Consider the following 25,437-nt stretch of genomic DNA (forward strand, 5'->3'; position numbering starts at 1 on the left):
AAGCATCCAGATACATCTTCCTGAACAAATTCCGCAAGTTTCTTCAGGAAAATGCTAGCAATAGAGGGGTAAGTCAGAGGGACAGCCTTCCCACACGCCTCACCTGAAGAACTCTCTGGTACCTTTGGGGTGGGAGCTCTTGCCCTTTTGGCTGAGCTGCTTCCAGCAGATGAACAACTGATACCTAGGTACAGCATCCCCTTCACCACCTGGGTGAGGACCACTCTTCTGGCCTTGGCTCAGGCTGATGGCCTGCAGCTAAGGAAGGTGGGGATATTACTATTATTGCAGGATATTACTATTATTTCCTCACCAGCCTCTCTGCGTTAACGAGCAGCCCATGTTCAGAGGCGGAACACGTGGTATCCATCCTCCTCTGTCACACCAGCTTGTTATTGTAGGGCCAGGGGTTTTACAGAGGTGGAAGCAGCTACATGCCATCAGCGCTGGGCTCCATCCCAGTGCTGGAAACTGGAGGTGCTCTTTGCAAATGGGTGCATGTGCTTTCAGCAAGACTGAGAACAGGAAGTTTCTGCCTGGCCCACGTGGCCACCAGAACTAAGAAGCACCTTCACAGCTGCCCTAATGGCTGAACTCTCATTGTTGCCCTAGAACTTGACTGTGTTGTGCCCACCAGAGTACATGGTATGCTTCCTGCACCGACTCATTGCTGCCCTGCGCTTCTTCTGGGATGGCCACAAGGTGAAGGCACCTGCTGCACTGAGCAGTGAAGGTAAGGCCTGGAGGAGAAGCTCAGGTTAGAGTAGATAGGTGAGAGCTGAAGAGTTTACAAAGGATCCAGTTTTCCCCAGTGACTGGGACTGGGCGGGAGGAAGGGCTGGGAGCCTTGTTGCCTCCTGCTTTGATGTGCATCTAGTGTTTGCTTTGTTATGGAAGTTACCTCTACCTTTATGGCTTGTGTTCTTGGAACAGAAAAAGCAGTCACTTGGTGTAGCACCAGCCTGGGCCATGGGCTCTGTCTTAGGACTTACCTGTTGGTGCTAATATACGTGTGGGGGTCCTGTGTAAGGGTCTGATGGGACAAACAAGTTTCCTTATCTACTTCAGAGGCATATGTCCCTCCCCAACTCTTCTATAATGGGAAGGTGGATTATTTTGACCTTCAGCGACTTGGAGGTCTTCTGTCTCATCTCAAGAAGACTCTGAAAGGTAAGTGCTCTCACTTCCAGAAGCTTTACCACAGGTCCTGGCTGAAGTTCACCAAGAAGACATCCCAGGGAGGGAGCTGTGGGTAATGAGATGTGATTAAATGTAAAGAAGGGAGACTTGAGTTTTGATGAGATGCAAGTTACTCTAGAGAAGGCAGCATCCCTCTGGGTTCGAGAGTCCTTTAAGTTAACAACTTTTTATATCCGTGATCTGGGCACTAATTTGTCTTCTCCTAATTGCAGGCTCCATTCTGAGTGTTCAGTTGGAAACTTTTTTTCTGAACTCCCGTCCTGATTTTTCTTGACATGCTTTTTATTCTCTGCCCCAAACTTGTTATGGTGTACGGCAGGCATAGTGGAGAGGTGCTGAGCAGAGTCAAGTCTCAGTCCCTCTCTGAGTCAGGGTAACTCCAGCCTACTCAAAAAGCCCAGCAGCAAAACCAGGATGACTCCCTGTGGGACCAGGTGTTAGCTTTGTCATTTGCCCTGGTGAGTCTGCCACTCCAGCCCCCCTTGCTACAGCTGTAGGGACATGCCAGATCTGCAGATGTAAGATGGGAGTCCAACTCAAGCAATCCCACAAGGATACCACTTCAGCCTATGGCTGGTGGAAGGAAGGGAGCCTGGGAATACCTGCTGGGAAGTGCTCTTGCTCACAGCCAAGGGCTGGAAACTGTCAAAGCCTGCACAGTAAGAGATACCCAGGTTTTACTTGCTGTACCACTCCAGGCAAGCAGTAGCAGCAGCCCCAGGTTCTTTCTGGATCGCTTTAAACCCAGGACTATGGACAAGAAAGCACGTTCAGGCTTTGTACAGCATAGCCATCTGAGAAGCCTTCCTCTGGGCTGTGAAGGGACCTGCAGTCTTAGTGATCTGGGGACAAAATCATGGGGCAGCAAATTGGAGGATTGGAGGCTCAGGTGGTCTCAGGCCCTGAAATAACTTCCCTGTCTTTGGCCCTGTTCATTGTCTTCTGGTTCCTCTGTTTGCTGCTGGTAGGATAGGAACAGAAAGGAGCAGTACCTGTCATTATTTGGTATCCACTCTGTAGGGAGTGGTGAGCTGGGGGGAAGTGAGCCTGTTCTGATGCAGCATCCAACCTCGCTGGCTGCTTCTCTACTACTGAGAAGCAGGAAAGAGAATGAACCTAGGGCTGTGACAGGTAACTTGTGCATTCACAGCTGCTCTGGTGTGCTCTTTGCAGATGACCTGGCTGCAAAAGCCAATGTCCTGATTGACCCTGCAGAGCTGCAGGCAGTGACAATGGATGATCTTGATGAAGATGAGGAATCGGCAACATCAGCAGCACAGGTGAGCCACTGGTGCTGGGCAGCAAGCTTAACCTCTAGCTTGAAAAGCTTTGTTTAGGGGAAAGCAGTGTCTGGTCCAGGACTGTAACCAGCCCGTGGGCAGCCAGGTTAACAACTTGTGGGAGATCACGAAGAACTTAGATGCACCAAGTCTGAGCAGCCAGATTTTCTCTGCACTGTAACTATCCCTTGATCTGAATGTGACCCTCTCCTCTGTGAAATCTCTCAATGCTTACTTTTAAAGGAAGGCATGGCAGCTGTAGGCACAGTAGCTTCTTGCTGTGCAGATATGCTGCTTGTGCCTGACACGTGCCCCAGATGAGGGAACACACATCAGCTAACTGAGCATCATCTCCCTTTCCAGTAGCCCTTGTGCATCTGTACCGAAATCCCTGCAGGAAAAAAAGGAGGAATAGCGAGCAGCATAACAGCTAGAACTCTTTCTCCCTTAATTTCTTCTCAGTCTCAGCGTCCCTCTGCCACCCTGGCCATTGGTGGAGCTCTTGCCAGACCTGGCTGGCTCAGCTCTCCCACCCTGGGCCGTGCCAACCGTTTCCTCAGCACAGCGGCCGTCAGCCTGATGAACCCACGGCGACCTCTTGGTACCCTTGAGAAGGTCAAAGTACGCACTCTAAGTGTGGAACAGCGTACAGAGGAAGACAGTGAGTACTTCTGCATGCTAGCATGGCCCAGCTGGTCCCTGGGAGAACAGCCTCTTCAGCTCCCCTTGCTCTTGTGAAGAAAGCAATCTGTTTACTTCCAGCATTGCTCCTTCCCTTTTCCAGGGCATGCTGAGACCCACAAAGTCCACAGTTAACCACTTTGCTATCCTGTGCATAACACTCTTGATGTTCTTGCACTCTGTATGCAAGGAGGTGCTGCCTTGGCTCCTGTAAGAATAGCATGAGTTGGCAGGGAGGTAATTTGGAGGCAGCGCTGTTGTTGGCCCCTTGGCAGGGCCAGGCCAGTCTCTGAAATGTGGCTTCAGTCTGTTAGAGCAGATCTGGCAGGTCAACTTGATGCACACAGTGAGATGGGATGGCGTGTTTGTGTGTCTAGGGAAGGAACAGCGTGTTGCAGGTATACTGCAGGGTTCTGGTCATTGGCTTGAGAAAGGAGCAGGCAGGAGCTGTGGTGCCAAAATGCCTTGTTGAGAACTTCTCTCCTGTCTTGGGGGTGGATTGCAGTTGAAGGCAGCAATGGAAATGAGGGTCTCTTACTGGGGAGACCTCCAGAGGAGCCAGACCAGCCCATCACAGAGAACTCCCTCCTGGAAGTCCTGGATGGGATAGTGATGATGTACAACCTCAGTGTCCACCAGCAGCTTGGGAAGGTAAGCAGCACGTGCTTTGCAGGCATCCATTCTCCCAGTCTCTGTTACTTCTATACTGACTGTCTGTTCTCTGCTTGCTTAGAGACTGTGTGTTCTTTCCTTCTCCCAGCTCCCATGGGGGATCAGATTGCATGCTTTTTTGTGTAGGGAAATAAATGCCTTCATGTTTTGTTGGAATCTGCTTGCTTTTCAGATGGTCGGTGTGTCAGATGATGTGAATGAGTATGCTATGGCACTGAAAGACACAGAGGAAAAAATCAGCCGCTGCCCAAAGAGAGTAAGTGTTTCTGGACATCCAGCTTCTTTCTCTGGAAGCTCCTCAGTACCTGGCAAAAAGTTTGAAGCACAGTGCATGATTTCCAGCAGTGAAGCTGGAAATGTTTTGTTGGGGTAGTAACTCATGCCTGGAGCTGGCAGCCACATTTCATGCTGTGCCAACCAATTGTACTACTGCTTCAAGAAACAGAGGCACTGAAGCAACTGCTTCAACTTCTCCCAGACAGACTGTGAGAGTTTGCAAACCTCCAAGTGCTGCAGCTTGGAGCCATTCTCCTGAAGTTGGGACTAGGGGTACCCCACAGCTGTGACTTAGGGTTTGGAAAGGTTTCCTGTCCAGAGGAGACCTTCCAATCCACAGCTACTGCACTTTTGTCTGAGCTGCTGGGACTTTTCCTTACATCTAGCATTCACAAGCAGAGTGGAGGGTTCAGAAAAAAACAAGTAGTAAATACCCTGCAGTGGTGAACATGGGACACTTATGTCCTCTGCAGCTGCTGGAGACAGAATGAATCCGGTGATGCATTAAAAAAGTATCTCTGACAGCAGTTGATCCTAAAGCTGTCAGGACCATTGTCTGCATCAGGCCTTGTGGGCTGCAACTGAGGCCAGTAAGTGCTTTTTATAGCACTGATTCCCACTCCCTCCTCAGAAGGGGAGTTGACCTCTTTCTCTTCTGCTTAGCTACCCCCAGGGTGGTACTTGCTTTTGTGTCGTTTGTCCAGCTTTGAAGAAGGAAAATATAAGTGGAAGTGATATCTGCCCTCACATCTCTGCACTCTTTCAGAGGAGAGACATCCATGAGGAGCTGCTGAAGAGCCAGAAGGTCTTCTCTGAGAAACTCAATCACCTAAGCCGACGCCTTGCCTGGATAAATGTCACCATCTATTCAAAGGTGGGCAGGAACGTAATGTGAGTGGCTCAGAAGGTATTGAGCAGGTGTGCCTCTGTACCTGTGCTGCTCAGCTCACATGTCGCAAGTAGCATTTTTGCTGGTGCTGGAGCAATGCTGATGATCTCCAGGCCTTGTTTGTGCCTTTGTGCACGGGGATTCCTTCTTAGGCCTGGGCTCCCTCCTGCCCCAGGGTTTGTACATTAGAGCACAGCCCAGTCTGTTCGGAGCTTTGTGTGGTGCTGTAGGCTTTTCCTTGGGGAGTCAAGTCTCTGTGGTGCAGATAGAAGCATGCAGGCCAAAGGGACATCCAGTTCTTAGGGCAGGTTGAGAAGACAGAGAAGCTATTGTGAAGCATTTCCCTGAGCTGTACTGCATGTCACAGAGAGTTCTCACTAAGGCTTCTCTTCTTGGAATCTGCAGCATCCAGCCCTTATGAGTTTCCTTTTCAGATGTTCTCCCCTTCTTCACTTGGTTCTCAAGTGCTTTTTATATTTAGTGCCACACTGACTGTTAGCACAGGTTGTCCCTTCTTCCTTGCATTCACCATCTTCTGGTGTAACATCTCTGGTCCTGCTTTTCTCACAAGCAGCTTATGCTCTTACACCCTGCAGATCTCCTCTTGTGTTCCCTTGCACATTACCTTACCCCATCTGTGTTTGTATGTTCTTTGTTCTGGGGAGTAGGACACATTTCTTTCAACATGCAGTGCCAGCATATATCCCAGGATGTAAACAGGGAGGGGAAGAGCAGTGGCTCCTATGAACATATCTGCCAGGGCTGTGAAGGCAGAACTCTTTGCTTGTCCCCTCCATCACTGGCAGAATACGACTGCAGGGCACAGCATGGCAGCTCTCCAGCCACATGAGCATAGCCCTTGCTTGCCAGAAAATGCACCTTTCTTCCTGGATCCCTCTTGAAAGGCAAGGGGCTTTCCCAGTGCATATCAGTTATCACTGTAGTAGCCCGTGCAGAAACAGTGTTGTTGTCTCTACATGAGCTGTTGTCATACTAAGGATGGGTACCTGCTGTTTGCCCCAGAGTTGTATCCCCAGTGGGCTCCAGCATCCACGTGGCCTGCGTGCCAGGGAGGGACACATCTGTTCAAGTGTTGCTGATGGAGAGAAGGAGTGAATCTGCTCTCTGCCCAGCGGGGAAGTCCTGCTCTGTGCTGAGGTGTCAGAACAGGAGAGGCTGCTGTGTCCTCTGGGGAATTCACCGTGAGTTTATTCTGAGCTGTGGGATTTGATGTTAGATGAAGGGAAGGGCAAAACGCCCGTAGTTTTAAGGTAGATAATGCCATCTTCAGAACACCCCAGGGGAAGACCATTTCGACTTATTTTGTTAAGACACTATTTATCTGTCACACTGTGGGTAATCACATCTCTCCGTCCTCTTGCTGTAAGCTTTCTTCCATCTTGGCAATACCTGAGATAATGTTCTTAGATTATCAGGTCTTAATAAAATCAAACACAGCTCTCTTTACCTTCGTGTTGTCTGCACAATTGCTGATTATAACTGTTGAAAACAACGCTTGAGCTGAGGTGTGTGTCAGCGTTGAGGTAAAGATGTCTTTTATTCAATCTAGTTGATTTTCTCCCCTTTGGTGTAATTTACAGAACAAACTCACATAGCTCTCCCAGAGATGATAGTGGGATACTTTAGAAAAGGTACTAGGCAGATGGAATCACTGATCTGTACCTCTGAGGTGTTGTTGTTTTTTTAAATTTGAAATGTAACTCTCGTCCATCTGTTTTTATGTAAACTGCTAGTGTTCATCGTATTTCTTGGCATTACAGAATATAAAATAACATTTCCTCTTCTTACGCCTTTGTTGATACTGATTTTAGGAGCTTAAACTTATATAGATGCCCTTAAATTTCCTGGTTTTGATTTAGGACCTCCAGAGCTTTGCTAGAGAAGCAAGAAGCCAGTGCTGCTCCAGACAGGGAGTGTGGCTGAGTGGCTGGCATGGAAGTCAAAAGGCTGTGGCCACCTACTGCAGGGGTCTGAATTGGTGTGAGCTCTCTGCCAGTTTCTGTGTGTTAATTCCTGCAGTGGCTGAGGTTTCTTTCTGCCAGATTTATGCTGAGATTGCTAGTGCCTAACAACACGTTTTTTGTGATCAGGCTCATGTGGTCTCATATTCCCTAGAAAAGAACAGATCCTGAGGGGATTCAAGACTCAGTGAGACAAAGTCACTGCTGATCTGGTCTCCTGCTGGTGATAGTTGTGCTCTGAACTGACTGGGGATTGCTGTGTTCTTGGCAGGAGAAGATGCAGGATATCTACTGGCTGCTGAGAGTGTGCATCCGCACCATTGAGCATGGTGACAGGACAGGCTCGCTTTTTGCTTTCATGCCAGAGTTCTACCTCAGCGTGGCTATGAACAGCTACAGTGCACTCAAGAACTACTTCAGTCCTGTCAATAGCATGGAGGAACTTCCAGGTAAGGGGATGGGGAGGCCTTGCTAGTCCTGGCCTGGTAAAATCTAAGTAAAGCCCCATCCTTATGATGTACTGGTAGCTATGCATCCCTTCTGTATCCTTCCATGGCTGTGATATCCTTCACTTTGTATTGTTTGTGTGATGTGGGGCAAGTGCTGAATGCTGTTCCTTGGGTAGGTGCCCACTGGTGACCTATGCTCATTACTGAACTTAGGTGGGATGCCTGTGCCTTGCCCTGAGCTGTCACAGCATTAGCTGTACTGAAAATCATTGGCATGGTGTTTCCAAGGAGGCATTGGGAATGGGTTGGGATGCAGGAAGATGTCATTGTCCTGACCATGTATGCCACTGGTTGGCTGGGTGGGGGGATTCATGCCATGAGTGCAGGAACTGGGGCTGTTTTCAGTTCCTCATGGGATTTGGATATGGAGATGGACATCCACTTCATGCGAAGCATCTGTGTTCAGCTGGTTTCAGTCTGTTCATGCTTTTCCTAGCTACATCACCCTAGCAATTCTTAGGCTTTCCAGAGCCTGCAAAGGCAAGAGCTGCTGTTCCATTCAACAAGATATAGCTAAAAAGTGTCCATTAATTGGAAGCTGTGCAGGGAGCAGTAGAACTAAGCAGTAATAGATTTATTGCTTCAGGGCCTGCAGACTGGACACAGCTTCTCTGCATAGATCTAGGGTGCTATTTGTGTTGCTCAGCTCCTTCTGCATTAGACTTCTCTCCCTTGTCATCTGTCACAGTTGCTTGGTTTTTTGGTTTCACCTTTCTCTGAGTAACTGCTTCAGACTGCAGGGGAAGGCTGGAAACTGTGTTGCAGATACATGTTTTCCCAGCTGTTTGTTTTGGCAGTTGGAAAGGCAAGAAAGCTTCAAAGTTAGCTGCTGCAGGAATTCATCCCACTGCCTGTCCTGTTGCAGGACCACAGGTCTGCCCACTGGGTCGTTGCATGACTCCTGCTCCCTCCTTCTCTTCACAGGCTATGAAGAAACCCTGATGCGCCTCGCTGCCATCCTGGCCAAACACTTTGCTGACTCAAGGATTGTGGGCACAGGTAATGCTGCTCTCCTTTTCTTTGGGGTGATATGTTGCAGCCCTGGCTGGCCCCACTGCCAGTGGCTCAGCAGTCTTCTGTTGGGATCTACCTGCTGAACTCACTGAGTGCTCTATACCTCCTCAGGCAAAGTGAGGCTGAACACTGCTGTTACCCCATGTGTCCTGCTTAATTCAGGGTTAGGTACATGACCCAGGATGCCACTTTGAGAGCAAGGCTCATATCCCAGCTACTTGCACATTAGTCTGGGGTTTCTCCTTAGCTGCCTAGGCACAGGGATGCTCTCCCTGCTGACTGGGGCAGCAAGCCTCTGTTTTTCCTGAGCTGTAGTAGGTGTAGGCAAACAGATGCAGATACAGATGGACCATATACAGGAATCTTTCAATTCACTATGAACTTCTACTAACATGAGGAGCACACAGGCTTGTACAAAAATGCTCACCTCTGCATGCGTGCTTCTGCCTGTGGTTCTCTGAGTTTGGGGCTTGACTTGGGCTTCTGGAGAAACCCAGTGTCGCGCTGAGTGGACTGTTTACTCTCAAACCAATACTCCCTGTTCTGCTTGACTCTTGTTTTGATTCAGTCAAGTCTGCAGGGAAACTTCTGCATTTGGAGACAGAGACTTAAGTGTTTCTCCTTCATCAGCTCAGCATGTCTTCCGTGAAGAGTGTATGACCCTTTATGATGTCTGGGTAGATCCTGAAGGCAGAATGATTCAACATGCCTAGTTCCAGCTACCTGGAAACCAGTTTGGTTCACACACTTGGCTCTAACTGCTCTGAGCTCTACTTAATTCAGTAGCTATTTCAGAAGGTGTGTTTATCCTGCATTGTCAGGAGTAGACAAGAGTCCTTTTCTCATCCCTGTCACCTGGATTTAGAAGTGACTCTGCTCCTCTTCCAGAAGCTGCTTTCCCCTCATCCTTTAGATGACACCGTCTTATTGAAAGGTTAAACTAAGGCTGTAGGCACACTTTTCTGTTGCAGAACAGGAGGCTGCTTGTCACACCACTCATCTGCTGACAGCTGTTGCATCCTCGGCAGAGCCCCAGAATAATTGTCTGCTCTTTTCATTCTGTGCAGGTTGGCTAGGTGAGTTTGTGCTCTAGATTAAAAGGATTCGAAATCGCTGGCTGGCTGCACAGAAGTAGATCAAGAAATACTCTGCAAACTATAGCAAGGAGTCAGTTGTTTAGGAATACTGTCAGCTGCTCCAACTAAAGACAGAAGAGACAGTGGGCTCAAGAGGGAGACTCGGGACACAGCACTTGCACAGTACCTCTGTCTACCTCTGATGTGGACCAGTAACTCTCAGCAGCTGGGCACCACACAGCCAGTTGTGGCTTCATGGCTACTTCTTCAGTTTTTCCTGAAGAGAGCACTGTTGGAACTTCAGGCTTTGGCTGTAATCTGAATACCTCTTGACAACAGCATTTTTTGATCTGGTGCTGTCTGTAGCTGTGTTTTCCAGTATCTGCTACTTTGAGCAAGAGTTATCCTTCAGACTCTCCCATCTCATGACTGACCTTCCCTCTGCACAAAGGGTGCAGATGCTTTTCTTACATGGGTCAGGCAGAAACCTCAGGGCTATTCAGATTGGAGAGAATCTCAGGAGGTCTCTAGACCATCCTCTACAGGGTCAGCTGTGATGCTGGACTAGGGCTCAAGGCTTTACTCTGTCTGGTCTTGAAAGCCTCAAAGGATGAAGACTGCACAACACAGAGCCTCTCTGAGCAACTTGTTTCACTGCTTTACTGTCCTCATGGAGAAAACATTTTTCCTTATATCCAGTGTGAACCTCTCTTGTTTTATGCCCATTCCTCTCACTGTATACCATTAGTGGTATATAACCACAATTGTGAACTGCATCTTAGTGATAACCTCTTACCTTCCTGATAAATCTCTTTGCAAGCTACTGTTAGGTTCCCTATAGCTTTCTAAACCATGATGAACAAACCCAGCTCCCTTAGCACTTCCTTCCAGGGCACGTTGGCCATATTAGCAGCCCTCTGCTGAACTCTAGTCTGTTTATTTTATTTTGAGGATCTCAAAACTGGATGCACTGCCTGTGGTCTAATGAGAGCTAATTAAAGGGAGTTAATCACTTCCCTCAATCTACTGGCTGCATTCTTGTTAGTGCAGCAGAGGATGCTATTGGCCTCCTTTTCTGCCAGGGCATACTGCTAGCCCAAGCTCAGGTTACTGTCTGCTTCCAGCCCTGGTTGCTCTCTGCAGTGCTGTTCTGCACCCAGGCAATCCCAGCCTGTAGCACTGCAAGAGATTCTTCCTCCTCACACCTGGGAGTCAGCATTTGTTCTTTTTGAATTTCAGAAGGTTCACGCTGTCCCATTTCTCCAGCCCATCCAAATCCCTCTAGCAGTCCTGCCATTGAGCACATCAACTGATGCCACTAATTTGGCATCATCTGCAAAGCGGATTCGTCCTCAGAACGTGTCCAGAGAGGGTCTGTTGTTAATGAGGGCTGGTCCCTCCCAGCCTCTGGTGTTCAGAATGCCCCGTGGCACACTGTGTGTCCTTGGATGCCTGTCCCAGCTCCTTCTCTTTGCTCCACAGACATCCGGGACTCCCTGATGCAGGCGCTGGCCAGCTATGTCTGCTACCCCCACTCGCTGCGTGCTGTAGAGAGGATCCCAGAAGAGCAGTAAGTGCTGCCCTGCCTATTCCTGGGGCAGGGCTGGGCTGGTGGCAAGGCTTGGAGTGGGCAGGCAAGCTGCCAAGCACTGCAGGGATAGAGGAGCTGCAGCAGGGTGCTGGAGTTGATTTGGGGGAGCCTCCTTTCTGTAATATACCAGTGTGTTGCTCTGCCCCAGCTCGATGAGTTCTGCCATAAATCCAATTTGTTCCCCTGTCCCCAGACCCTTTGAGCTGACCTATGTCTTCTGTCATGCAGGCGGATCTCCATGATGAAGAACCTCCTGGCTCCCTACGAGCAGCGGCCCTGGGCGCAGACCAACTGGATCCTCGTCAGGCTGTGGAGGGTGAGCATCCCTGTCCTCTCGCTGTTTGGGGCTTAGGTGGACGCTGAGCATTTTGCTTTCCAGTAGCAGCAAAACCTAACGGTTCTCCATCCTCTAAGATCTTTCCTCATCTCTTTTGGCAGGGCTGTGGCTTTGGATACAGATACACGCGGCTCCCACACTTGCTGAAAACCAAGCCTGAGGATGCCAGCCTCCCCAGCCTGCAGAGTGAGTTGGGGCAGGGGAGTGGCATTCAGGCTTACAAAGGGTGCAAAGGGAGGGCTGTCCTAATACCAGGTACACTGTGAGAGGGAGCGGGTGTCCAAGGAGGCAGGGCACTGGACAAATTCAGAAGTAAGGAGTGTTTTAAACAGGCTTCTCTCTTGGAGCCTGGCAGAGTCTGTCTTGCCTTTGGCTTGGCATTTCAGTTATCAGTTCTATTGCCAAACTGAGGAGTTCCTCAGATCTGCTACATCTGGAAAAGACATGGGAAGGAGGTAACTTTTGTGAGCTGAAGCATGCATCTTCTGCTAAACCTGTGCAGACTCTTTTCCAGTCTGGATACAATCCTGATTACTTTTGTATGGAAAAGGCTTTGTGCCAAACTCTGCTGGAGAGCTGCTCAGGGATGGGAGACAGAGGATACTGCAGCCTGATGTAGGCTGGGGGCAGGTGGAGGTGCACTGAATGCCCTTTCTGGTGGGGAGAGCTGCCTATCTCTATTTTAATGGCACTGTTGTTCTTTTTCTTTCTCCTGCCTGTGTGTGCCCAGGAGATCTCTCTGTTGCTAGTTTTCAGAGTAAGTTTGTTGTGTGGCCCTCTCCTGTCTGGTGCAGTAGATTTAGAGAGTTCCCTCCTTCCCCGGTTCTGTGTAGAGAGAGTCTTCTTTTGTGGGACAGAGGGGTTCACGCTGTGATCCCTTTTCTCAATTACATCCCTGGGAGATGCCAGGGAGTCTGGTACCCACATGGCAGATTCTGAGGCTGATTACAGACCTGCTCTCGCTCCCGCTTGTATCAGTGTTGCCTCTTGGGTCAGAGGTTTGCTGTAGGCTGTGCCAGCCTTGGGTTCCTCTCATCCTTGGAGGATAATGGGGAAGCCCTGCTGCACATGGCAGGGACCTGATGGTTACCTCTCACCCTCGTCCTGCAAAAGCAAGCCCTCAGGTAGCTGCTGTCAGTCCCAGGGGGTGGTCACCAGGATCCCTCAGTCCTGCAGAGCTTTGGGACAGGATCAAAGTTTCTCGGTTCTTGAGATCTCTCTGCATCCATCCTTGGATGGCTCCGCACAGTCTGAGCGCAGAGTGGGCTGGGCAGGCTGCAGGGGACTTGCTCCTGGGACTGCTATTTTAAGGTGCAGCTGAATCAATAATGAGTGCTGGTTTCATTGAAGAGGGACATGGGACTTAAAGGTGTCCTTGAGATACCGCCCAGGAAAGGAGAAGGAGATGCACCCTTGTCTTCCCACCTATCTGTCCTCACCTTGCTGCAACTTGAGCGTCGGCAGGGACAGCGGGCCGAACTGCTGAGCTGAAAGAAATCCCTGTTTGTCTGGGCCAGCTTCTGCAGCCAGCCTGAAGCCAAAATAATTGCCTTGTGTTAGTTTAACCGTGTGGGCCTTCACAGTGGTAGTTCCTCGCTCTCAGAAATAAAGCCTTGACTGAGAACATACCCAGGTGGGAACATTCCCTTGATGGGAACATACCTAACCTCATCTCCTGTCTTCTGCTGCTGCTGCCTTGCTCTGCTGGGTGTACATTACAACTTTCTCTTCCTCAAAAGTGTTTATGCAATCTCCCTTCTTCGTCCTTCTGAACGATGTGGAAAAGAGTGTGACCTCTGAGTGTTGTTCAGGAAGGCTTTTTGTTCCCCCCTCGAGTCCCTGGGTGGCCCCTTCCCATCTAACATGCTGCTCACAGATCCAGCACTAGCAGCCTGTTTCCGTGGGGCTTCCTGATGCCTTGCATTACCAGTGATGGGGTTTCCTGCATCCCCAGCTTTACATTTGTCACCGCTGCTCCATCTGCCAGACGGGCACGTTTACATCTGGATCCTTTGAGAAGTCAGGTTAGTGCTGGGTGGAGCTGCTCTGCTCCTCCATCCGGCCCGTTGCTCCCAGCTGTGCTAATGCCTGGAGCCTTACACATGCATCACCCAGGGCACTGACCAAGAGATCTCACAAATAGCCCTGTTACAGATCTTGCCAGGTCATTAGCAAACTGTAAAGTACATAATTATCTTCCTGTAATGAAAGTACATGACCCTGCTCCTTCACAGTCAACCAGTAGGAACACTTATTGAATGCTTCCACTTTATCTGCTTTATTAATTTTTAACTCTATCTGTTAATGGCCTCTTGCTGTTTGACTTTCTCCTATTGCTACTTTTCTAAATAATTCTGTTACAGTTACTCCCTATAGTTAAAGAAACTGTGTGTGTAGCAGCTTAGTCCTGAATGTTTCCTTTTTGTCTTTTCCTTCTATTACCTCCCTTCTCCTTGTTTTCTTCCACTGCTGGCTATGTTTAATTATACCCGTTTTGCCCTTCTCATCTTAGCTTTTGTCTGTGCTTCACTGTGGCCTCAGAGAACTTTCTAGCTGAGAGGTTCGCTGCAGTTCTGGGGCTTTCTGGCTGCCTGATAACCTTACAGATTATTTCCCCCCACTTTGAACTTTGTTTTTCCTCCTCTGACTGCTTTGCTCACCTTTCTGTGGGGAAGTTTCTGTTGTGGAAACATCAGATGAATTTATAACCGCTTGGGGCCACACTCTGTTGCCCACATTAAATGTATTGAGATCATAATTTCTGGCCTTGGAAAACCACCAATTTCTGTTCCAATGACTGATGTTCATCTGCCATAACGAAGACTAAGCCAAGATCGAGCGGCTTTCGTATGAAGGAGTTACAAGTTTTAGAAATCCTAATGATGTTCTGTTGCCAAGATGGAGAAGATAACCACGTCAACTGGCCACCATAGACTCCTGGCACTCCTCTCCTACAGCAAACGTAAGAGCCGTGCTCATACCCAGGAGCAATGCTGAGTGGGGTGTAGGGAGGAAACCCCTCAACGCGGGTGAGCGTCTTGTTAAATGGAGGAGAACGCAGGGGTCTGACTGCAAAGTTAGGATTCTGGATACAGTGGTGTTTGCCCCTTGGTGATCCCAGTCCGGGAACTCATGCAGGAGAAGCAGCCACGCTTGCTGTGGCTGAGGGCAAGTTCCTTCCATGGCTTTCAGCATGGTCACAGTGTAATTAAGACTCGTGCTCCTCCTGGGAGCAATAAAGGCCAAACTTGTGCACCTGGTGTTAGCTAAAGGCTTAGAAAAACTCCAAAACTCTGACTGGCAGCACCACTTCTTAATGCTCTTATGAACTGGCACAGTCTTTGCCAGAAGCAAGGAAAGCATTTAAGGGCCTGGAATTGGAGGCTTGGAGCAAATTCACACCACTTATTGGAAAAACACCGTGAGGAAATAGCCATTGGCTAGAAGTCAGGGAAAAGCAAGTTACTACAAGCAGAAAATCATCCTTCAAACTGCTTTCGGCTGAGGTAGGCTTTGGCTGGGTGGCTCATTTTGGGAACTGTCCTGGCTTGAAGTGTTGGTGGAGGAGGCAGAGCTGCACAGCACTGCTGCGGTTTACAGTGGTGGTGCTGATAGTTGTAGTCTTTTTTTCTGTGATAGGGCTTTTTCTCACAGCCCTCTCTCACAGACAAACCCCCTCGCTTAGTGTTGTCTGCTCAAGGTCTGTCACCAACAGAAGAAAACAGAGTGGGTTCTGGTGCTGGCTGCTGGACTTCTCTGCTTGCACCTTGCAGCCAGCAAGTTCCTGAGGATCACAAACCACAATTCTGACAAAAGGTTATCCTTGAGCTGAAATCCTAGCTTAATCTTTTCAGAAAAAAAAAAAAAAAAAACAAAAACCCAGCAACAAAGAAAAAGCAGCTTGATGCGTGGCCAAAGGAATGAATTACACAACAGCAATTGCAAGGAGAGGAAAAGAGAACAAAACAACACATTATGCTTTTGTGCAAATCTGCCTCCTATTTGTGGTTTGGATGCTGAGGGCACTTAACAATTCCACCTCTCCACAGAAAATCTGGGGATAGTGGCACAGGAGCGTGGATGTGACAGTCTGTGTATGAGAGGCCGCTGGGACCAGGGCTGTTCCTGCCTCAGGAGCAACTCAGGGCTGTGATGGAGGTCCGAAATCATGGCTGACTGCAGGGGGTGAATGGAGAGCAGCGTCTGAGGGGCAGCAAGAGGAAAGTTATTAGATGAAGCGAGTGAGAAGCAAGCTCCAGTTAGAATTCTTCCTGCTGCAAACAGTTAAGCTGTAAAATGTTGCTCTAGGGCATGTTCGGTGCCAAAGGCTTACATAGCTTCAGGGGGGCCCTTGGCAAGGAAGCCACAGAGGGTCACTGAGTACATAAACGATCCATCTGGCGCAGGCAGCCCCTGAGCCGTGCGTGGGCACAGGACACCAAAGCCATTTGCCCTTATGAAATCCCCCCCAGAGATGTGCTTTTGGCCAGGATCAAAGCCTGCCTGGAGTGTAAGGGCTCCGAGCACCAGCACGTCCTCCACCCCAGCAGAACTTTGGACTCATTGTGAGGATTTACAGTGTCGTTTCTCCCATTCCCATCCAGGCTGATGATCTCTGCCGGCCTCCTGCCTTCCCTCTCTAGTTCTGCTGTTCCCAGTGAGCAGTGTATAGTTGTGCCTGGCTGCTCAGTCTCTGAGATCATGCTGGAGGATGCTGTGTGTTTCCTTTGCCCCTGCTGCCCTTTGAGCAGGAGTTTTCACCTGCTCTTACTTAATGATAGCTTTTCATAGGGGAAAGTAGTTGTGCCTCTTCCCTGTATTTGGTAAAGATGTTCATGATCTTTTCTCCAAGCCTCGAACGTTAGTCTGTAGTTTGATCTTGGCTGTCCTTCCCTCATGCTGTTACTGATTCTGTGAGCCTTCATCTGCCAGTGAGAAGCATCTACCCCATGGGTGCCTTCTCCTTTACCCCCTTGCAGGGGCCAGCATCCTACATGGGACTGACCACACTCCCCAGCTGCAGGCCCTGGGGGCGCAGTGCCATGTATAGTGTGTGGGCAGCCCTGCCTGCCTGAGTCCACTGGAGGCACGGCCCTGGGCCTTGGGCAGGAGGAGGGGGTTTTCTAAGTGCCTCTCACACACGCTGGCTCTGGATCAATCCCAGAGCCAAGCTCCTACCTGCTCTTGCCCCAGATTTGTGGCCACTCTGCGTCCATGCCACTGAGCTGTCTCTGTCTGCTTGCAGAGCCGTGTCCCTCCACCCTGCTGCAGAGGCACATGGCAGACCTGCTCCACAGCGACTGTGATTTGGCCCCCAGCTTCCTGAACAGCGTCCTCAACCAACTGAACTGGGCTTTCTCCGAGTTCATTGGCATGATTCAGGAGGTAAGCACGGCCCTGCACCCAGCATCCCACACCCAGCAGGACTCAGGACTTGAATCTCAGGTTGGGGGTGCAGCCGTTCCCTGGCACATACAGGAACTGGACTGGGCTGGGGTTTGTGGCCCTTCTTTTGGGAAGAGGCCTTGTTAAGGTGTCTCTTTCTAGATCCAGCAGGCTGCAGAGCGCCTGGAAAGGAACTTTGTGGACAGCCGCCAGCTGAAGGTGTGTGCCACGTGCTTTGATCTGTCGGTCAGCCTGCTCCGGGTGCTGGAGATGACTGTCACTTTAGCCCCCGAGATCTTCCTGGACTGGAATCGCCCATCGTCGGAGCTGCTGCTTCGGAGGCTCGCCCAGGTATTGGCCTTTGGCAGAGAGGGAAGGAGTTTCCTCAGAGAGGGTGTGAGTTTGGAGAGTGTCAGCAGAGAGCAGCACACTGCAGCGTGCCCCTCACCCTGCTGACACTGCAAAGCTGAGCCCACAGAGTTCAGTGCTTCGTGCGTGAGGGTGACAGAAAGAGGGATGCTTTGCTCAGAGATTGCACAGCTTGCAGTGAGCATGTCAAGCCTGGAGCCATCCCTGCTCATCCCACTGGGGTGTGGGTGAGAGCTAATGGTGGTTGATTAAGTGCCTCTGCAGCTGATTCCTGCAGTGTAGAAATCTCCATCTGTGGTGATGCTCTGTCACACAGAGAAGCACACTGCTTTGTGTTTTTCCTGTGCCTCGGGGCTGGTAGGGCTGTCCAACTGCCATCCCCACCCCACTGACACTGCCTTGTCCAGTAGCAGCTGCCAGCCAGCTCTTCATGGGCTGTAGCTGTACCTTCTGCTTCCAAAGAGCTGCTTGCAACTTGGCATCTCTAGATGGAGTACAGATGTGAGCGCAAGGTGCTGACCTCAGACCTTCTCTGCTTCTCCCTGCACAGCTCTTGAACCAGGTGCTGAACCGTGTGACAGCTGAAAGGAATTTGTTTGACAGAGTGGTCAACCTCCGTCTACCAGGTGAGTCTGTGCATCAGCTCTCCATCCGTCTGCCCTGCTGAGAACATGCTGGAAGCCCTTGGACAGCGGGCACATTGTGGCCAAGGTCATTGCAGAGGTGTGTGATCAGCAGCTGTTTTGGCTCTGGCTGTCTGCAGCAGAGGTGGCAGCTGGGCTGTGCCTGTGGCAGGTGTCTTGCTGGAGAGGTGCACTGACCTGACGTGCGTTAGACTGGAGCTGTATGTAGGGCTCAGAGGCCTGGATAGATTTCAGTGTAGGTAGCAAACTTGGTTGCTGTGCATTGCATTGAGTAAAGAGTGCACTGAATTGCTGAGGCAAGCTGTTTGCACCAGCATCAGCTATCTTCTTCCTGTTCTGCCTGTTAGCAGAGGCAGGCTCCAGGTACTGTGTTGTGAGCATCCCATATTCACCATAAAACAGCTGGATTTTCCTGCCTGCTTGGGAGAGAGCAGATCACCTTCTCCTCCTGGGGCTTGGAAGAAGCAGGGATGCTCCACTGGGAGAGCAGTGCCCAAGCCTGGGGCTCATTAGTGGGAAAACTCCTGTTATTGTGGGAAACCCACATCCCCTGCAGCCCCATCCCACCTGCTGTTCAGCAGCACTGATTCTGCCTTACACTTTTGCTTCTGTAGGACTGGAGAGCGTGGACCATTACCCGATCCTTGTAGCTGTGACAGGAATACTGGTCCGGCTGCTGGTGGACACTGATGCTCAGGGGTGAGTGGCTTTTGATTTCCTAAGCACAGTGTTGCTGCACATGGCATTACTTTCCCCACGTGTGTACCCTGGGAGAAGCTGCAGGAGAAATAGGGGTGTTTGGGGACCAAGGTAGATGTGCTTGGAGCATTCAGCACATTGATGGCCTCACGCTGGGAAGTATGACAGCTCCACACATCTTTGCTGAAAAAGCTCTCAGTGGAGCCATGCCTCGGGCTGCTGGTTTGTGTGTGCCAGTGCCTGCTTGCATCAAGCTCTGCAAACAGGCTCGTGCTGATGTCTTCTGCAGCCTGGTCCAGCTATCTCCCAGTGCTGCCCTGCTGCCGTGCCCTGTAGGGTGCTATAGGAAGGGGCTCTTATGTCTGCCCTGCGCATCCTCCTTTGGAGAACATGACAATCCCTGGCTGTGCGCAGAGCAGAGCCCCATCTGGCCTTGCAGCTCAGCCATGCAGACGATCTTTCTGCTTCTTCTCTCAAGGACTCAAAGATGTACACAAATACATCTAATTATATCCTGCTCCCATGGCTGCTGCACCAGTCACACAGCCCCAGGGGTGACAGAGCCAAGTGCTCAGTGCAGAGTCGCTGGCAGTGGCCTTTCTGGACTCTGGGTGTGTTTTGCTCTTCCCCAGAATTCTGTTGCATGAAAAGGGCAAACATCATAAATTTGATACCACAACTGGTTCCTTCCTCCTGAAGGGAAAGGAGGGGTGTCAAGCAGTTCCCCGTGTGCCTGGCAGGATGAGAAGCCTCCCCCATTCCCTGTCCCTAAAACATCTGTCCTAGGGCTAAAAGCTGTTTCTCTGCCCTCCAGCCCAGTGAACTTAGGAAGCAGGGTGCGGCTCCCAGCCTGCATCTCCCCTGCCTGGGAAGCCAGTTGTGCTTTGGGTTGGTGACAGCCAGGCAGCTGCTGTCCACAGATGCTGAATGGCACTGTCCCCCATGTGTGAATGATGCCCACAGCAGCTAGGATAGCACAGTGACAAACCAGAAGTGCTGTACCCCCTTGTGCAGCTGGGAAGCGGTGAGTCTGAGGCAGTTTATCAGGGCTTTGCAGCCACCTCCTTGAACACTGGAAAGCAGAGGTAAATAAGAAGCAGGGAAATGGTGCAAGAAAGCATTGTATCCTTATGGTGGGACTGGCTGAGTGGGAGAGGCACAAGGTGAGGCAGGAGGAAGCCCAGGAAAAAATTTCTCTAAAACAAAATGCTTCTGCGTTATTTTGCAAAGACCAGCAATAATTCTGAGATTTGATACGCCACTGATCTATAAAAGGCAGGCAGGCTTTGCAGGGAGGTTGCTCAGGTCAAACAAGACACAGAAGTACCAAGGCTGAGCATCCCAAAGGCATCATTGCTCCCAGAGCAGGGGGTGGGCAGCTTGCTGGTACCAATAATGTAACTGTGGGCAGATAACTCTCAGGGAAGGAGAGCTGAACACTCACCTTCTTGCCAGCTCTGAGTTGGTGATCAGGGCCGTGCCCTGCCTACAGGGTGGTTCTGCTCAGCACAGCACATTCAGAACTGGCAAACAGGGGTGCAGGACCAGGAGGTGCAGCGAGACTGAGTACGGCCCTATTGAGATCTCTGCCCACAGTCACCCTAATGCAGGGAGGTGGCACAGCTCAGCAGCAGCCAGCACAAAGCAGGCATGGGGAGGTGTCCTTCTCCAAGGTCGTGAGCAAGAGGACGCTTCTTGGAGTGAAAAAGGAGAATTAAACCTTTACTGGGTCGGTTCCGTCCTGCAGGAGATGGCTGCTGTGGGTTGTATTGCTGCAAGGAGCCAGCAACAAGGATCCCATCCCCAGGTTCTGTCTGTCGAACCAGTTTACGTGGACCCAACAGGAGACAGCCCTCCTTTTCCCTTTTTTGCTTGCTCTCAGTGGGGTGAGCAGGAAACAGGGTGGGCATTCCCCTTCTGCAGAAGCACTACGTGGAGGTAGAAGTAGGAAGAAATTTATTCAAAGTCCCATTTGGCACCTCCCAGATTTCCAGAAATCGTTAGCAGAGCAATTACACCACAGAGTTTGCTCAGAGGAACCCGTATATAGGAATTACCCAGAACTAGCTGTTAACCTGCTGGGTTTCCTGCAGAGAGCTCTGACCCGGACGGCGAGGACAAAGGGCAGGAGGACCTCCTGTGACCTCCTTGCTTGAGTGAGCTTTCTCTGTCTGTGAGCTGACCCTGCACCGGGTGCTGGGGGCTTTGTCCTGGGCCGGCACACACAGCAGAGAGAGCAGGGCTCTGCACAGTGCCCTGGGTGCAGCAGGACGTGGTCTGATGCCTCAGCTGTGCTGTCCAGCAGGATAGGCTCAGCCAGGCATCAAGTCCTCCTATTACGGCCTCCTGGCACAAAAAGGGCCATTAAGCGCAGGAATAGGGAACATTGCCCGGGCTGGGATGTGAGGAGACAATTGATACATGGTGTGTGTTAGTCCGAAATGCACTCTTTGGTTCTGTGGGGATGGCTGTGCTGCTCGCAGTGAGGCAGCACTCAGTGCCCGGCGCCCGCTCTGCTGAGCCCCAAAGCCTGGCCAGTCAGTCCTGGCACTGGCAGCAGGGTTAGGAGGAAAACTGTGTGGTGGTACCTGAGCATCCTCCAAGAGCTGCTGGCCTGGGCAAGAGCAGAGTCTGAGGACTTTCACGCTCAGCTCACTCCTGAGGGGTGAGACTCACAGATGGGCAGGGTGCAGGATAGAGCCTGCCTGCTCACAGTGGGCTCTGCAGCAGAGCTGTTCCAGTCCCCACAGCAGAGACGTGGCAGTGACGGGCAGCAGCATCACTGATGGTGCTCCCAGTGCTAACGGGATGCCCGTGTGCTCCGTGCTTTGCCAGGCCCTAATGACCATGCCTTGCTTTTATGGGGAGGAGAGGGAAGGTGGGAGCTGAGCCTGGAGCTGCTCTGAATCACTGGGACCATGCCAAGGACCCGGGCAGCCTTCAGCCAGTATCATCCCCCTGTTTGTCTGCTAAATAATTGAGCAGATTTTCTATTAAGCCTCCTTTGGAGTGAGCTAATGGAGCCAAGTTGGCCAGATCTTGTGTAATGATCCTGATGAGAGCGAGCGATGGGGGAAAGGGCAGTGCCCGAAGGTTCTCCGCAGGTGTCTGTGTGTGAGGGGACACGCTTGGTCGCAGTGGGGCTCTGGTTTGGAGGGCTGGGATGTGTTCAGGAGTTGGGTGCGTTTGTTGGCAGCGCAGCTGTGGAGGAGCCTTCTGGGGGGCTCCCAGGGAGTGCACCCAGAAGGTGGGGAGGACAGAGGGAAGCGCTGTGGTCACCTGGCTGTGGACTGCTTCGCTCCCTGCGCCCTGAGCAGGGGGTACACAGGCTGGGGTCTGCCGTGCCCTGTGGGGATGGCACAGGCTGGGGCACCAAGCTTTGCTGCCTGTGTCTCTTCGGAAGTCCAAGAGTGTGGTAAGGGAGGGGCCCAGGTGCAACCAGCCCCGGGGTGGGAGGGTAGGAGAGAACCAAGATGTGGAGCGTGGGGGACAGATGATCCTTGGTCCCCGCACACCCGTGTTGCTGTGCTGCGTGCCAGCCCATGGCGTGGCAGCCAGCCAGGCCAGAGTGATTACAGGTGGCTGCCAGGAGGGGATGGTGGTGATGAAGACCATCTGCTGTATTTCCAGCCCTGCCTGTTAGGGAGGCCATGCTCATGGCTGTGCTTTCCCTGGCTGAGATTTGCCATTCGAGCTGCTTGAGGGACTGCTCTGAGCGTTACAGCACCTCGCTGGAGCAGCAGTGCGGGGCCGAGTCCTTTCCTGGCACCAGAACAGTGTGACACACTGCGATGGGGTTTTCCTGGGAAACAGGGAGACCTTGTGACAGGCACTGGAACAGCCACGTCCACGGCACTGTGGGATGGGGTTGGGCAGCTGCAGGGAGCAGCAGGCCCCTTGCTTTGGGGTGGATGGTACCATCCCCTCACTTCAGCACCTCTCCAGAACGCTTTTCCGGAACCTGAGGTGAAGCATCAGCATGCTGCCACAGTGCAGCAACCAGATCCCTCAGCAGGGGATGGCTTCGCTCAATGCAAAAGCAGGGGGTGAGGATTCCCATTATAAAGGGCAAACTCGTATCCCCCCTCAGTGGGATCCCTGCGTGGCAGCAGAGCCAGGGGACGGTACCACCGCGACTCCCCAGCCCCGGCAGCAGCTGGTATGGCCGCTCAGCATCCCGGGTTCATTAGCAGCGCTGTGCTAACACAAGGGGACAGCGGGTGCAGGCAGTGAGGCAGGGCTGGCAGCAGCTGTCAGTCCCCATCCCTCACCAAGCAGTGGCTGCAGGGCTGATGGCACGGGGCTGCACAAGGTCGGTTTCAGGTGGTGAGCCCGAGCGCTTTAGGCAGGGCTGATTTTGTGCTGGAAATAAGCTGCTTGTCTCTGTGCTGGAAGAGTGGAAGGATGGACGAGAGGTGTGTTCTCTCATGGTGACTGTGCAGGGGTGATTGTGTCCCTCTGCTTGGCCCCATGTCCCTCTGTGGTCCCCCCAGCAACTCTCCCATCCCTCTGAATGCTGCTGGTTCCTGAATGTGCTGTGTGCCACTGCTGCTGCCCCCTCCCCACCTCACAGATGTTACCTCCTGGGGACAGGTGACCAGAGGCTCCCCCAGCCCTAGCTCAGCCCTCAACACTGCGTGTCACACCAGTCCCACACAGATCGTGGAGGTCCTGTAGCCCCCAGCCCAGCCGCCCTGCTATGAAGACAAGGAGACACACAGCCCAGCATGAGCTTAAAAAAATAGGCATTTTTTATTCAAATGTAACTGGAGAGTGATGGCCCGAGAGGGGAGAGCATTACTCACATTTATCGACAGGCTCATTAGATTACTGCCTCAATAGCTGTGCTCGAGCAGCGCACGTCCATCTCAAGGAGAAGCAGCGAGCACAGGCAATGCAGGAGACCTCAGCGTCCTTGGTGGCACAGGGAGCTGCAGGCAGCGCTGCGTCAGTCACCTCCTGGTGCCCGACATCACTATGTACAGCTTTGGGGGTGTTCAGAGGCAAAAACATGCGATGTTTGCTTGGCTGGGTGCTCTGAGTCCCCTCTTTGTCATGCGGTCTCCCAGTGGACGTGTGGGGCCACAGGACCGTGCTCCCTCCACTCCAAGTGGCTGGGGACAGTGGCATGGCCATCCCTGAGAGCCCCCGAGGACAGCACTGGGGGGATTGGGTTGGGAGCACTGGGCTGGATCTTGCACACCCATGGCCACAGCCATCACTGCTGCCTGGACAAAACAGGGATTGCAGGCGTGCTGAGTCCATCAGTGTTGCCCTTGTGTCAGCGGCTGAAGCGGTGCAGGTGGTGCTGAACCCCCCCCCTCCCTCCCACCCCCCACCAGTCAGGCTGAGCGCTGGGGCTCGGTGATGCTCTGAGCAGGAGAGCAGCTCAGCCCCACTACGACACGATGGGGGTGTCTGAAAAGACGGAGCTGATGGACTCGGTGTCCGAGCGCAGCTGCAGCACCTTAGGGTGCCTGCCGTCGGGGAGGCCCTCAGCGGGCACCTGGCGCTCCTTGCCATCCAGCACCTCGCGGGCAGGCTCCAGGAAGGCCACGTGCTTGCTGGCCCTGCGGCTGGGCCCGTCGGTGGTGGGCGGTGTGGCGCTGAGGATGGAGGACTGTGCGCTGCACTCCTGCGGGGGGCTGGGGGGGGCCGTCCTGCAGCACGGCGGGCAGCGGCACGGCGTCACAAACAGGTAGACGAGCACCAGCAGTAGGCTGACGATGCAGCCCAGCAGCGTGGTCAGGCCGGTGCTGAACGCCTCCCCATCTGGCTTGGAGTAATGCACCGTCACGTTGACCTCGCACAGCCGGCTGACGTTGCGGGGGCCGTCGATGGCCAAGCAGACGTAGACCCCCGAGTGCCAGGGCTGGGCGGACGCAATACGCAAGCTGCCGTTGAGGAACACCTCGACGGAACGGTTGGCGTTCCCTGGGGGCCAGATGGGCTCGTGGTGTGGGGAGATCCACATGTAGGCGACGTGGGGCAGGCTGGCGTTGCAGGCCAGCAGCAGCACCCGGCCCACCGTCACCGGGAAGGGCACGGGCTGCGCGGGGTCTGGCTCGGCTGAGCAGTTCTCAAACAGGTGGTTGTACTTGAGGAGCTTGATCAGGGAGCGCGGCACGGCGTCGGATACCTTGCAGGTGTGCTCCTCGAAGAAATCCCGCACGGAGCTGAAGCCCCGCTGCCTCCAGCGCTGCAGCATCAGGTAGAGCGGGCAGCTGCAGCGCACGGGGTTGTTGTGCAGGTAGAGGCCGTTGCGGACGTGCTCGGGCAGCGCCGCCAGCTCCTCCACAGGCAGGCTGCTCAGGCTGTTGGAGGACAGGTCCAGCGTGCGCAGGCTGAAGTTGCCCAGGCCCTGCACCGCGTGGAAGGGGAAGGAGGTGAGGTTGTTCCAGCTCAGGTACACCTTCCTCAGCCCGCTCAGCTTGGCGAAGGCGTTCTCGTCCACCCGCGCGATGCGGTTGTTGTAGAGCAGGAGCTCCTCCAGGCTCACCAGCTCCTCGAAGTAGTGCTTCTCGACGGCGCGCAGGCGGTTGGAGGACATGTCGAGGTGCCGCAGGCAGGACGCGTTGTGGAAGGCCCGCGGGGACAGCTCGCCGATCTGGTTGTGGCCGACGTGCAGAGCCTCGAGGTGCGGCAGCGCGGCCAGCCAGCCGTCCTGCAGCTGGCTCAGCGCGTTGTGGCTCAGGTCCAGCGTGGTGGCGGTGGGCGGCAGCGCACGGGGCACGCGCTGCAGGGTCTGCCGGCTGCAGCTCAGCAGGTCGGAGGTGCAGATACAGGCGGAGGGGCAGCTGCGGGGCGGCGAGGCGCGCGCGGGACGCAGCTGG

The 25,437-nt window shown here is 52.6% G+C and overlaps 2 protein-coding genes across 2 annotated transcripts; one reads left to right on the forward strand and one right to left on the reverse strand.

Annotated features, from left to right (window-relative positions):
* Positions 1–6: 6 nt before the first annotated feature.
* On the forward strand, positions 7–24,166 carry RNF123 (ring finger protein 123). The gene is made up of 18 exons (XM_010718356.3): positions 7–68; positions 613–733; positions 1,069–1,170; positions 2,374–2,480; positions 2,943–3,141; positions 3,667–3,812; positions 4,006–4,089; positions 4,876–4,983; positions 7,252–7,429; positions 8,414–8,488; positions 11,062–11,149; positions 11,399–11,486; positions 11,609–11,693; positions 16,753–16,892; positions 17,055–17,243; positions 17,812–17,887; positions 18,520–18,604; positions 23,198–24,166. The coding sequence occupies exons 2-18, from the start codon at positions 643–645 to the stop codon at positions 23,199–23,201; spliced, it is 1,845 nt and encodes a 614-aa protein (XP_010716658.2). The 5' UTR covers positions 7–68; positions 613–642; the 3' UTR covers positions 23,202–24,166.
* AMIGO3 (adhesion molecule with Ig like domain 3) lies at positions 24,003–25,436 on the reverse strand (the record flags this gene model as incomplete). The annotated part of the gene is made up of 1 exon (XM_010718357.3): positions 24,003–25,436. A coding segment is annotated over one exon (1,434 nt), but the record flags the coding sequence as incomplete, so codon positions are not given.
* Position 25,437: the final 1 nt, after the last annotated feature.

The sequence above is a fragment of the Meleagris gallopavo genome, chromosome 14, assembly GCF_000146605.3.
Source record: "Meleagris gallopavo isolate NT-WF06-2002-E0010 breed Aviagen turkey brand Nicholas breeding stock chromosome 14, Turkey_5.1, whole genome shotgun sequence".
NCBI lineage: Eukaryota > Metazoa > Chordata > Aves > Galliformes > Phasianidae > Meleagris > Meleagris gallopavo.

Bases quoted from the DNA above. Each gene is read 5' to 3' on its own strand.
- RNF123 (XM_010718356.3), top strand. From the start codon at position 643: ATGGTATGCTTCCTGCACCGACTCATTGCTGCCCTGCGCTTCTTCTGG. The intron at 3,813-4,005 runs GTAAGCAGCACG...CTTGCTTTTCAG, and splicing joins TCCACCAGCAGCTTGGGAAG to ATGGTCGGTGTGTCAGATGA. The intron at 17,888-18,519 runs GTGAGTCTGTGC...TTGCTTCTGTAG, and splicing joins GGTCAACCTCCGTCTACCAG to GACTGGAGAGCGTGGACCAT.